This window comes from Nycticebus coucang, chromosome 5 (genome assembly GCF_027406575.1).
Source record: "Nycticebus coucang isolate mNycCou1 chromosome 5, mNycCou1.pri, whole genome shotgun sequence".
Lineage (NCBI taxonomy): Eukaryota > Metazoa > Chordata > Mammalia > Primates > Lorisidae > Nycticebus > Nycticebus coucang.
This window is the reverse complement of record NC_069784.1, coordinates 87,141,779-87,154,794: the sequence shown is the minus strand read 5'-3', so window position 1 is coordinate 87,154,794 and position 13,016 is coordinate 87,141,779. Positions and strand designations below refer to the sequence as shown.

Below are 13,016 nucleotides of genomic sequence, written 5' to 3'. Positions count from 1 at the left end.
GAAAAAGTTAACCTCTTTCATCATTAGTCTCCTTATCTATAATGTATTAATAGTACTTACCTCAGAGGGATATATTAAGATTGAAGGAGATACTGCATATCAATGCTTACTTAGCCTTATGCCTGGGGAACAGTACTTAATCAATCTTAGCTATTATCATTACCCTTAAACTTTAGTAAGATTTAAAGATGACTTTTTCAAAAGATTTTTTTTAATTACATAAAATTATATTAGCCACAACACAGATACAATTAACATGGCTATGAATAAAAAAAAAAACAACTGTGCCATGGAAGTTTAGATCTACATTTCAATCAGTTTGAGCAATTAAATTTAATTCTGTATGTCAGACATTTATTGCGCTTCTATTACATGTAATACACTGTGCTAGGTGATGTAGAGGAACAAAAAGATCAAAAAGATGGCCTATGGAAGATTTCAAATTTGCTTGTCTATTAATAGTGTTTGCTTTGGCCGGGCACAGTGGCTCATGCCTGTAATCCTAGTACTCTGCGAGGCAGAGACAGGTGGATTGAGCTCAGGAGTTCGAGACCAGCCAGAGCAAGAGTGAGACCCCATCTCTACTAAAAATAGAAAACCCAGGGCGGCGCCTGTGGCTCAAGGAGTAGGGCGCCGGTCCCATATGCCGGAGGTGGTGGGTTCAAACCTAGCCCCGGCCAAAATAAAAAAAAAAAAAAAAAAAAAAAAGAAAACCCAGCTGGGTGTTGTGGCTGGCATCTGTAGTCCCAGCTACTTGGGAGGCTGAAGCAAGAGGATTGCTTGAGTCCAAGAGTTTGATATTGCTATAAGCTATGATGATGCCATGGCACTCTACCCAGGCAACAGAGTGAGATTCTGTCTAAAAAAAGAAAAAGTGTTTGCTTTATGTAGGGTGTCCCCAAAATCACCCCTAAAGTTGTCATACATAAGGAAAATGGGAAATAGTAGCTAAATGTACCTTTATCAAATATTCATTATAACATTTTACAGAGAGGTGGCTAACACGTAAAGAACTTTTGAGACATCCTGCATATTGTATTTGGTGGTAACAAATTTCATAGTGAAAGAGCTACTTAAACAGTTTCAACTCTATGAATATACTTTGTGATGGTAGCTGACGGTCAATGGTATAAGAATTAGCAGTCAGAGGACACATTTTGCTTCAAAATACCACTCAGACTATTCATACAAAAATGGTAACTTCTAAGATTAATATGTATTAAAAGTGAGCTCTTACCTGTCTCAGTATCCCAGAGCTTAAGATACCTGTCATAGGCTGCACTGAGGAACTGTGTTCCTGCAGTATTGAAGCAGATGTCCCTAACAGCTTTACTGTGACCTAAAGTCAGAACCAACAGAAATGGCAGTGAGATAAAGTTTTGTGTATTTTCTTAAGATTGAAACACCATAAAGAGAAATTACACACTGGTTACCAAGTTGAACTGTGAGTCAAGATCACTGAAACCCTATCACTTGGTTTATTGACTTAGAATATATGTGGGTATAGGTATGGTTGTTTTTTCTCCCTTTAAGAAGTTTCTCAGGTGATTCTGAGGCATAATATTTTGTTAAGAACCAAGAGAAAAGGTCTAACCTTTTTGTAAAGTTTGTCAAGGAAATCTCTTAATATGCAATACATACAACTGATAAGTAACAAGCCAAGAATTTATGGATACACAATAGACTAGTTATTGCCAATGAAAGAAATGACTGCTGAAGTTTGGAGGCTCACTCTTAGATTTCCCATCAGGTTGAAAGCGAAAACAAAGTGACCTAAACTTAACATTCAAGAAATTGAAGCCCTTGTTCAATAATTATGTATTTCTGTGATCACATTACTAAATTTCACAAACCGACCCAGAATCTCAGAAACTAAGCCTTTTTGAACACTACACCAACACCAGTGAACTGCCATCAAGCAGAATGCAATTAGGCATTCTGTTCTACAGCAGGAGTCCCAGTCGGAGCTGGGACTAAGGAGGGACATCTCAGTTTTCCACTGAAAAATAGTCTGTCAGAACAGGGGAGACAGATGGGGACCAAATACACCATACTTGACAGAGACATTTTGTTCCCCTGTACATTGCGAAGATCCTTTCCACAAGTCTTCCTTTAGGCTGTGGTGGCATCTCAAGCAGGATTTATTCATAGGGAGTACCCTAAAATCATAACAAAGCACCACAGAACAGACTCCTACTTTAATCTAAAAACAGCCAATATCATGTACACAGAATTTCAGTGTGGTACAGTTAAATTTGGAAAGAGGAGCCTTCACATGAAATTTGAAAAAGACTAACTTTTTCTACCAAAAAGGCTGGTTTGTCACAAAGCTGTCCTCTTTAGACCTCTAATTTTCTTCAAGGAGTTCTGATCCTTTTGTATGCTTTAGCTGCCAATTCCCAGCCTCTTCAAAGCTCAACATCTAGCCATCTAATTGCTTACTGGACATTTTCACCTCAATATCCCAAAGGCGGCTCAAATTAAATGAGTCCAAAACCTCGTCATCCTTTTACTTTCCTTCTCTTGGCAAATGGTACCACCATTCCTCTAGCAACCTGGAAGTCACCCTAGATTCCTGCCTCATCTCATCAATGACTTTGCATTAATACATCTTTGTATTGCTTTGAAGAATTCCTTTCTTCTCTATTTCTGCTGCTTTAGTTCAGACTTTCATCATTTCTAATTCAAATCAATGAAATAAACATGTAATTCATTTCCCTTCCGCCAAGCTTGCCCTACCTGAGCATCCTCCATATTGCTAAGTGCTCTTTTAAATCATGTTGCTTTCCTGCAAGAGCTCTTTAATGGCTCCCCACTGTCTTAGAGTCTAAACCTATTAATGGTACACAGGTCATGCCCACTCTGTCATTTTTCTCCACCCTTGTCTCTCGCTACTCCCCATACCCTAGCAATTCTGAGATATTTGTGCTTCTCCCAAAGTGGCACATTTCTCACATAACTTTTGGTGCTGCTGCTGCAAGTCTCACTTCCTAGTTCTCTTGTCTACCTGAGGAGACTTATTCCTCCTCCTACCAGACTTAGCTCAACACAGCAAAATTACTGTTGGTAACGTTATCTTACTTTAAAAAGTCTTCCTAGATTTATAATCAAAGAGAAAAGAAAATAAATATTACCAATAAATGTTCGCAAACAGCGCCGGTCTCCATAAACCTCCCATAGCTGGGGAAAAAGAACAATGCATGGAAATATTAACTATCACAAAGGTCTTTCAATCAATTACCAACAGTCATATCCTGGCTATGTGTGTACAAGGGATTTAGTCATGGAATATTGCTTGATAAAGCTAGTTTGTGTTCTACTATTTGGACTGAATGAACACACGTGAAGATCTCTACATCACAATATCCAGGTAACTATAGACCAAATTAATTCAGATGATTATCTTTCTTTATTGTTCTTTTCTGTGTTTTGTACATTTTCTATGATGAAAATACTACAAACTACTTTAAAAGAATTTAAATGTTATTAAAACTGCTGTGTATGTATTTTGATATTGACTTTTTTTAATTTTACTTATTATAGAAACTATATGAAATGATGACATAGACTAAAATAACCAGCTCATAATTCTTATCTCATCTAAAGTGAATTAATAGCCTTAAAACTAGCTTTATTTTTGTCTGCCTCAACAATGTTGTTAGTGCTCTAAAACAGAAGACATTCCTGATTACTCAGGGCGGAGAGGACACAGTCTCAGTTACCACAGCATACCAGGCGAGGACCTCTAACCAGGTTCCCTTCCCTTGATAGCAATCATTCTTTGTCTCTGAGATTTTATGCTCTAGCAATCATAGAACTGTTGTAGTTTTCTACATGCATCATACTGATTCAATCTATTCATTTGCCTCAAACACACTGTACTTTCACTCCCCTGCCCTTTTACTTGTTAAGCTTTCCACTGAGGTATGCTTCCTCTTTGAAATCAGAACATCATGTGTCAGCCTCATCATATGTCAGAATAAATGATAATCCTAAGGACAGGGACAGTGCCTTAACAATTTTTTACCTGCAGCCTTTTACACATAATGGGCACCAAATAAATGTTAACAGAAGTGAACTAAATTGAATTCTATGTTTTTTTTGTTGGTCAAAGACCATAATCTCAGTTTCATGTAGCATAGTTTATATCAGGGGTCCTCAAACTGCAGCCCGCAGGCCACATGAGGCGGTGTGATTGTATTTGTTCCCGTTTTGTTTTTTTACTTCATAAGATATGTGCAGTGTGCATAGGAATTTGTTCATAGTTTTTTTTAAAACTATAGTCTGACCCTCCAACAGTCTGAGGGACAGTGAACTGGCCCCCTGTTTAAAAGTTTGAGGAGGCCTGGTTTATATAAAGTAAAAGTTAAAGGAGATAGGGGTGTTTACCCCAAACTGTTGCTCTATCATTTTAAGCTATTAGAGACAAATGCCAAACGGTTGCTATTCTCAAAAGAGCTACCTTTATATGTTGTTAATATCTATGAATTATTTACAAAGGATAAAATTTTAATGATTCAACTTTTCCCCAAGAGCACCAAGGGTTGGTATTTATCAAACCGTTATAACAGTCCTTTAAGGTCCCAACATGGAGAAGACACAAAAAAGCTAAGAACTATCCTTTCACATTTAAAATTGTTTTCAAGGCTCTCCTCATATTCAAGCTGACACGCATTGGTAACTTAGTTTTTTTGTTTTTAAACACACACTCTATGGCTAAACAGAAGCTATTGGTGACACTTCTTAAAACCACAAAAAGTTTGAGAAGGGGCTGGGAGCATTTTCGCTATTTGGTGCCTCCTAGTATTTAGAAGAAAAAGGATGAATTACATTTCTACTCTCTAAAAACAGGATTTCTACTACGTACCCCTCTGCCATGTAAGGTTCAGAGAAACAAATGAACTCAGTTACATACGCAAAATCTCTGGAAAATGCTTTATTACTGATTAAATATTTATTGTCTAAAGCCAGAGTGATTGGATTATGTTCTAATCAGTTGTCTAACTTTAAAAAGAGCTTAGGCAATTGAACCACAGGGCCATATTTGAATCTACCGGTTTGGAAGCAGTTCATAAATTGCTGCATTCACAGGGCCGAAGAGAAAATAATTAGCTTCTAATTGCCTAACAAACCTAAATTTATTTATAATTAACCAAATAGATTTAACGAAGAAGAACTAGCTTTGCAGCACTCCTCCTCTGCCTGAAAACTCACCTTAATTTTACAGTCCATGGAACAAGACAGCAACAAATGGCCGGAGAGGGGAAACAATCTGACTGCGCTGACACCCTACAAAAACATGTTACGGTTATCAACCAGAAGCATTCAAATATCAGCTAACATTAAGCATCAAGAATAGACAGTATATATATTAAGCTACCCAATTTACTATTTTTCTTCTTTCCAAAAGTCATGCCCTAGAATAACCTTCATTACTATTCCAGGAGCAGGTCTTATTGACACGAAGCTTTGGAAGATTTTTTTTTTTTTAATCTTTAATATTGACTTCCTCACCCAAGGGAATCCTGAGTCAATCAAGTTGCTAACACCCCCACTTTTCTTCTTTTACTTAGTCCCTTTGGTCTTTGTAAAAAGCTGGAAATTGTCACTTGGAATACTGCATGTGATAAAGAACTATCAATATCAAAGTTTTCATGTATTTTGCCAATGCGTTAGTTTAAACATTACCATAGTTTATAAACCAGGGAGCACCTAATTTCTGAAATGTGATAACCAAGAGCTAAAACAAAATTACTGAGGCTAAGCAGAAGATGTGGTGCTAGTACCAGCCCATTACTCAGTGATTTAGAGCCCAAGAGGAAACAGCGCTATTACAAGGGGGCAGGGCACTGAACTGTGAATACTGCCATAGCTAATCGGATGGCCTTAGATACTGATAAGTCACTGGTGACTGGTATGTGTGGGCACCTCCAAAGCCTAACTCAGGTTTATCTTCAATCTGACTTTTCTGCATCTTTAATAGAAATGCTGAATGCTAAACATCAACAGCTGAAACTATGTTAGCATCACATTGTAATATTATAATAAACAGAAACAACCTACTTGATTACCTTTGTGTGTCCAGACCATACATGAATTTGTTTTTTTGGAAGGTAACACTTTTCAGGTGGCACAGTTGACCGGAGATTAACACCAACATCCTGAGGTATGTGAAGATAGGACCTGCCCTGATAGTCATACATTTCTTTAACTGAAATAAGAAGGCAAAGGAAATCAATGAACAAATAGAAGCCATAGTCATGAAATATAATCTTAAAATAACATTTTATTCATAGGGATATCATACTAAGGTTTAAATAATGACACTCTGATGATGTTAAGATCAACCTTCAGCTGAGATTTAGCTTTTTGGAATCATCTGCCATCATTTACAACTGAAGGTAGTATATTGGAATTCTAAATATCCAGAGATCATTAGACATTTAAATAAGATCCATACTACTTTTGCTCAGTTACATTTCAGTAATATTATATAAAGACTTCACCACAGTATAATTTACAGTGAGTGAAGAAAAGATAAAACTTGGGCCCTGTGAGTCCCTGGTAAAGTATCAGAAGCAAACTAGAACAAGAAAGAAGTTAAAACAAAACAAAAAATATCAATTATCCTTTCTCTTGCTTTCCTCTTTTATGCCCCTCTGGTTCCTTTTCATTTCTCTTTTCCCATTTTCACAAGTTTTACAATAAAGTCACCTGTGGGAATTAAATTACACAGTGTATATAAAACATTTAGCAGCATGCCTGGCACCCAGTCAGTGCTCAATGCTATTATTACTATGTTACTGAGATGGCTGTAAACACCATAAATACTGACTAGACTCCTTGGAGATAAAACTGAACCTTGAGGAACCCAATATGACTTCATCAAATCTAAATATTTTATGTGCTATAACAACAGAATCATCAATATTGTCAGTGCTCAATTATACATTACAGTTTGAAATAATCACAGTATAATTTCCTAAATATAACTAATTATTAAAGAACAGGTACATTGTAGGCTGTTTATAATTTATTCATGTGAATATACATTTCCTTCCACAAGGAAGTCAAAGTAAGTCTGAGAATCTTAATCTCCAATCTATTCACATAAAAAACAAAGTTTATTCTTTTTAAGTGTATTTTAGTAATGGTTATAAACCATAAGAATATCTGAGTATTTGGCTTGAGTTAATAACAGCTAAAATGACTGGGGTAGTGTTAATATACCAAAAGAGTCAGCTTTATCTTAGGAAAGGACGGACTGTGGACCATTGAGTTTTCTTATCATTTTTTATTCATTAACGCTTCAAAGAAATCTATGGCTATCATTAATCATGCTGTTTTCTCTCCTTTGTTAGTACACAGAAGAGTCTGCTGTAATTTCATTGGAATACAAATTGTTAAACATAATTATTCTTAACACAATGATTTTTATAACAGCTGATAGTAAAGTTAATTAATATTGTATGAACAGAGCATAGTAATTGAACGTTTTTCATAAAAATAAGTATAAAAAATATATTACCATGTAAGATTGTCTTCTCTTCCCCAGGTTTTTCTTCCTCCTGTTTGCCTTTCTTCTGCCTCTTTGCTGTGATTTCATCCAATTCTTTTTGTTCTTCCTAAGGAAATTAAGGAATGAACTTTAAATTAAATGTTCTAGAACCCTATCATGCTCAAAGTTGGTTATAAACTCTTTATAACCAATATAAGGTACACATTTTTGCTGAAGCAATAGCTACAAGTGTGTCTCCCTGGATAACTAACTCAATTCTTCCATAAGCAGAGGCTGACTGCCTCTTCCATAGGTTACAAAATGGCATTAAATTCATCCTTCTGGAACACCTTAAATAAATTTAACATGATATGCTCTGGAACACCTTAAATAAATTTAACATGATATGCTCTGGAACACCTTAAATAAATTTAACATGATATGCTAATTATGCAAGTGAAAAGACAAGGCAAATAGAAAATGCAGTCCCAGAAAAGAAAATGAATTTTAATAAACAATGCTGTTCTTCCGTAAATAGCTTTTACAAAGTCATAGGTCTATAAGCAATGACTATAGATTTGTGATACAACTTTTTTGGGAGGAGCTGTGGAAGAAAGACGGGGTAGCAGTAAATCTTTACCTGTAATATCAAAGTCAACAGATGATCTCGCAAACACGCTGTTATTTATTTTAGAGCTCACCTGTTGACTTGATTTTATAGACACAGACCCACTGGATGTAAGTAACACAGATTGACTGCATTACCAGAATATAAGTAAGTTTCATGAGGACAGGATGCCTTGACCTTGTCCACTGCTGCATCCCTGGGACCTAGAACAAAGCCTGGCTCACAGAGACAGTGAGATTAGGAGGTGGGGAAGGGAAGGGGAGAGTTCTGTACTTTTTATAAATATCATAGGACTTAAATTTTAAACAATATAGATGAAATTTGTTTAAATTTTTACTTAACAAATAAACCCTACCCTCACTTCTAGTATCGTAGAAAGGCTAATTCTACATAGTTGCTATCTGAATATCTGGTATCAGAAGAGCTACCATGGCCGCTTAGAAATATCAAGAAATATTTATTCAAAATTGTCTGCTATTGTATTTTAATAAAAAGTTCAAAAGAAAATAAATAAGCAAAAAAGTAAACAGAAATATTCCAAAGAAAAACAAAAAAATTTTATTGTATTTTCTCAGTGAACTAAGGCAGAGAAATTTTGATGAGTCATTTGGTTCTCTAAGGAAATTTCAAGTTTATTAATGTAGATATCCTTCATGGAGGCATAGCATACAACTGAACTGACAATGAAAAACATCAAAGCTTACTTCTGAAGGCTTGGCTACATCTTTTTCATCCACATATTTTGCCCATGGTCCCAAGAAACCATCAATATTAGATGCATCATTTTCTTTGAACTTTTTCCTCTTCTCTATTTTCTTCTGACCAGTTTCAAACACAGTTAAACCTACATTAACCGAAAAACAAACAAACAAAAAAACCCAGAAAGAGATATTACAAATATCTACACTTTCTAAGGAAATATCAGCATATATATAGTCTTATTTTATATGGTTAAAGAAAGGTGATTATTCAAGTGACCAAAAATTTTATTAAAAAACAAAAACAAACAAAACCTGTATGAATCTGCCACATACATAAACTCATGCCACACAAAAAGAGACATAATCCGCTGGGGAAAGACACTTTCTATGAATGTAATATTTTGCAAATTCTAGTACTGTGTACTTAAAGAAAAGATCCAAATATGTAATCGTACAACAGTACAGAACGCTTTTCATGCATCAGAAGCCCGTATCAGTTGATTTTTAGCACTTTTTGAAAGAAAACCAGTAATTCAGTATTGCCATATAATGATAACGCTATCTTTGAAAGCAAGAATAAACTGTAATTAATCATTTAAAAATGGAACTGAATTATAGGCAGTACTCAGTAACTTATCTTCACTTCACTTGTAATGTAGCAATATAAATCGAATAAGATTTCACAAAACCTTGTTTGGTATTTCTTCCAAGTAATCTCAATCTAAACCTGACCTCTAATAGTATCAATGTTAAGAAAAAGGAGGTTTCTGGTTGATATTTTGATTGATTAATAGCAGGTGGCATAATCATTAAAAAAAAAAGGTTTATGGTAGTGATGGCCACAAATTAAGAATCTAGCTACATTTAGATATGGTTTGCAGAGGAAAAGTCTACCTATACTAATTCTAGTCAGTTTCTTATAGACAATGTTTCATGACAAAAGCTTGTTAAAATCCTATTTTAACAATGATCTCGCTCATACACAGAAGGCAGCTTGATCACATAGAGTCTGTAACTACTAAGTAGCAGTGTCCCACGCAGCACGCACGTTCTTTTTAATGACATTTTATGGATAATAGTCCAATGGGCTGATGAGCTTTGTGACAAGTTAGCACTTAAAAAATATAATGTTTTGTCTTATTACAACAAATACAAAATGAATATGAGCATAAACGTTTCACCACATGTATTCAAACTCAGCCTTCAGAGCAACTCTTCCCAGACAATCTTCAGACAGGAAAAATAAAATTGCTCTGTTTTCTGTTAAAATATAGCTTGACTATAATGTTGAGAAGTTAACTGCCAAAATAATCTATAAGTTAATTATAATTTATTGATCTTTTTTCATGGTGCCAAATACTCAAAGAGAGATGTACCATTATCTTCCCTACAAGGCTGCATAGCTAGTGAGTGGCAAAAACAAACTCTAAAGCACTTTGACTCTAAACTATACCGCTCTATCTAAATTACAGGGTGCTCCCAAAGTTTTCCCTAAAGTCACCATACATGGGGAAAATGGGAAATTATAGCTTACAATACCTTATTTACAAAATATTCTCTAAGTGTTGGCTACCTCTTTGTAAATTTCGTAATGAATTTTTATCTTTAGCTATAATTTTCCATTTTCTCCATGTATGGCAACTTTAGAGGTGACTTTTGGGATATCCTGTATATCACTCTATTGTCCTAACCTCAAAGCACAAAATGAAGAGGTTGGGCACTATGGCTCACACCTGTGCTCCCAGTGGTTTGGGAGGCTGAGGCAAGAAGATAGCTTGAGGCCAGGAGTTTGATACCAGCCTGAGCTATACAGTAACATTGTATCGCTAAAAAAAAAATTAGCCAGTCATGGTGGCACATGCCTATAGTCCCACTAGGGACTATAGGAGAGTGAAGTAGGATTGATTGAGTCCAGGAGTTCAAGGATATAGTGAGCTATGATCATGCCACTGCAGTTCAGCCTGGGCAACAGCAAGACCCTGTCTCTAAAAAATAGACAAAAATCAAGTACTAAATAAAATACTAGTTTTTTCCTACTCTATAATTAAAGTCAATCTGAAAAACACTAATTATAGGTATGTGGGTGTGTATATATATGTAATGTTAAATATTTCAAATAAATTACCTTGATTTTTTTCAGCTTCTTCCACTGAACCAATATATTTAGCAGACACTTGATGATTATCTAATGAAGGGTCTAATGCATAACCTGAAAGGAAAAAGGTAGAAATTGACTCATTTTGCCATTTATAATTAATTTTATTACTATACAAATATATTCATTTCACATTTTACTTCCTAGATGTCAAAAATGGTCTCTTTAACTTAAGACCAATCTTTCTTTCCTGAGCTGTTTCTATTTAGAATAACTAGCCCAAATTTCAGGTTGGACCTGAAACTTCAGCAGAATAAAAATTATCTTATAGGATGAATCTAGCATATTGACATTACATTACTAAAAGCCACTCTTGCCAAGATATAAAACCTTAGTTTTCTATATTCTAAGAGCTTAAAAATATATGTACATTATATATTTTTGGAGTTTAGCTTCTTTTTGGTAATGAATATTAGAGGGCTAAATTTATAAAGATAAACTATTAAATAATGAAAAAAAGAAATATGTAAGAACTGCAAAAAATCTAGCTATTATTTTGAAATATTCATACTCAGTAAGGAGTCTTCCCTTTGATTATTAAAATAATATATTTTCACTTCATAAATCATTCTTTCTATTTCCTTGGTAAAAGAGGCAAGGATATCTACTATACATGAATATATTCTTTTAACTAGAGTATATTGCTAAATGTAAGTGTGTTCTTCAGTGGTCTATGGGAACTTAAGGAAAGAAAGCTTATTAACTCAAATCAGTTTTCCTTCAAGTGGGTGTGCTAGTGCAACAAATGTTTGGTAACATCAGTCCAGCATATTCACAAAAGAAAGATCATTGATCATTCTATGGCCTGCAACCCATGTAAATAATCACAGAATACATCTAATACATGAGACTCTAAAGCAGTGGTTCTCAACCTGTGGGTCACGACCCACAGGAACTGTATTAAAGGGCGGCGGCATTAGGAAGGTTGAGAACCACTGCTCTAAAGGGCACATCTTAGTAGATATATTTAACATTTTAAGTTTTCATGTAAAGATTTTAGGGAACTTCTTTTGGACGCCAGAAAAAGACTGGTCATGAAACATGCTTTTCTAACAAGCTAAGGATGTTAAATCCTCAACTCATCCTCCAGATATGCTAGAATAGAACCAACCCCTGGCTACTGGCTCATTTGCATAAAAATAATAATTCTTAGCCAGAGGAAAGGGCTTGATGGCAGAACAGCAGCTTTGGAGTAGAAGCTCTGAAATCACAGGTTCAAATCTGAGGGTTTTTAAAAATCTTTTATCAATTTGATGTACAGAATACTGTTCTTACATTTTTTTTTTAAAAAGAGACTTTTATAGAGCTTGTATAAAATTCACACCAATATACCCTGAATTAAAAATTCCTGTCTCAATCAAAAAAACTTATATAGAATGTAAATCCTAGATAATCCTTGAAAGGAGACTTACATCTGTGTCTCTATAAATGGCATTGTGTGATGTATTTAGAGGGGAGGAGGGAGAAAGAGAAGGGGAAGGGGTTTCCCTGGTCTTTCTTGTCTTATGTAGGCAACAATTCCCAACTCACCTACTGTAGTCTTTTATCTGAGGAAAGAAACTTATGCTCCTCCCGTCTACATCCTCTGTGGTAAGAGTCTTTATTGCCACTACCACCATTCCCACTATTGCCTCCCACCCCATGTGATTAGAAGACAATATTATTTTCCTTTTACGAATAAAAGAGAGGTTAAACAGTTAGCCATATATCCTATCACAAATCAGCCAGTCATAAAGCAAGATCTAACTCTAACACTACAGACTTTTAGTCCAATTAATTTTCTACTGCCCTTTGTTTCAAGTGATCCCATCTACAGTTCTTAAATATTCTCATTGATCTTTCTGAACCTTATTTTCCATTTTATCTTTTTAATGGAGTTAATATCTACTTTCTTCTTTTTGGTAGTCTTTTTTAAATGGCTATAATTATCTATTTTATCATTGTACCCTCAAGATTACTGATACAAATAAATATTCCCATAGGTTAATAATGAAGAGACTATAAACAATTTAAAGGCTAGGCATGGTGGCTCAT

The 13,016-nt window shown here is 35.0% G+C and overlaps 1 protein-coding gene across 2 annotated transcripts in view; it reads right to left on the bottom strand.

Annotated features, from left to right (window-relative positions):
• The window catches only part of CDC40 (cell division cycle 40), a 47,751-nt gene that overhangs the window by 9,490 nt on the left and 25,245 nt on the right, over positions 1 to 13,016 (bottom strand). For both annotated transcript variants that reach the window (XM_053590989.1, XM_053590988.1), the window contains 7 exons: positions 10,953 to 11,036; positions 8,831 to 8,970; positions 7,529 to 7,625; positions 6,072 to 6,211; positions 5,215 to 5,289; positions 3,135 to 3,180; positions 1,238 to 1,339 (listed from right to left, as the gene is read on the bottom strand). In XM_053590989.1, coding sequence (XP_053446964.1) covers positions 1,238 to 1,339; positions 3,135 to 3,180; positions 5,215 to 5,289; positions 6,072 to 6,211; positions 7,529 to 7,625; positions 8,831 to 8,970; positions 10,953 to 11,036 — 684 coding nt within the window. The remainder of the gene's footprint in view (positions 1 to 1,237; positions 1,340 to 3,134; positions 3,181 to 5,214; positions 5,290 to 6,071; positions 6,212 to 7,528; positions 7,626 to 8,830; positions 8,971 to 10,952; positions 11,037 to 13,016) is intronic.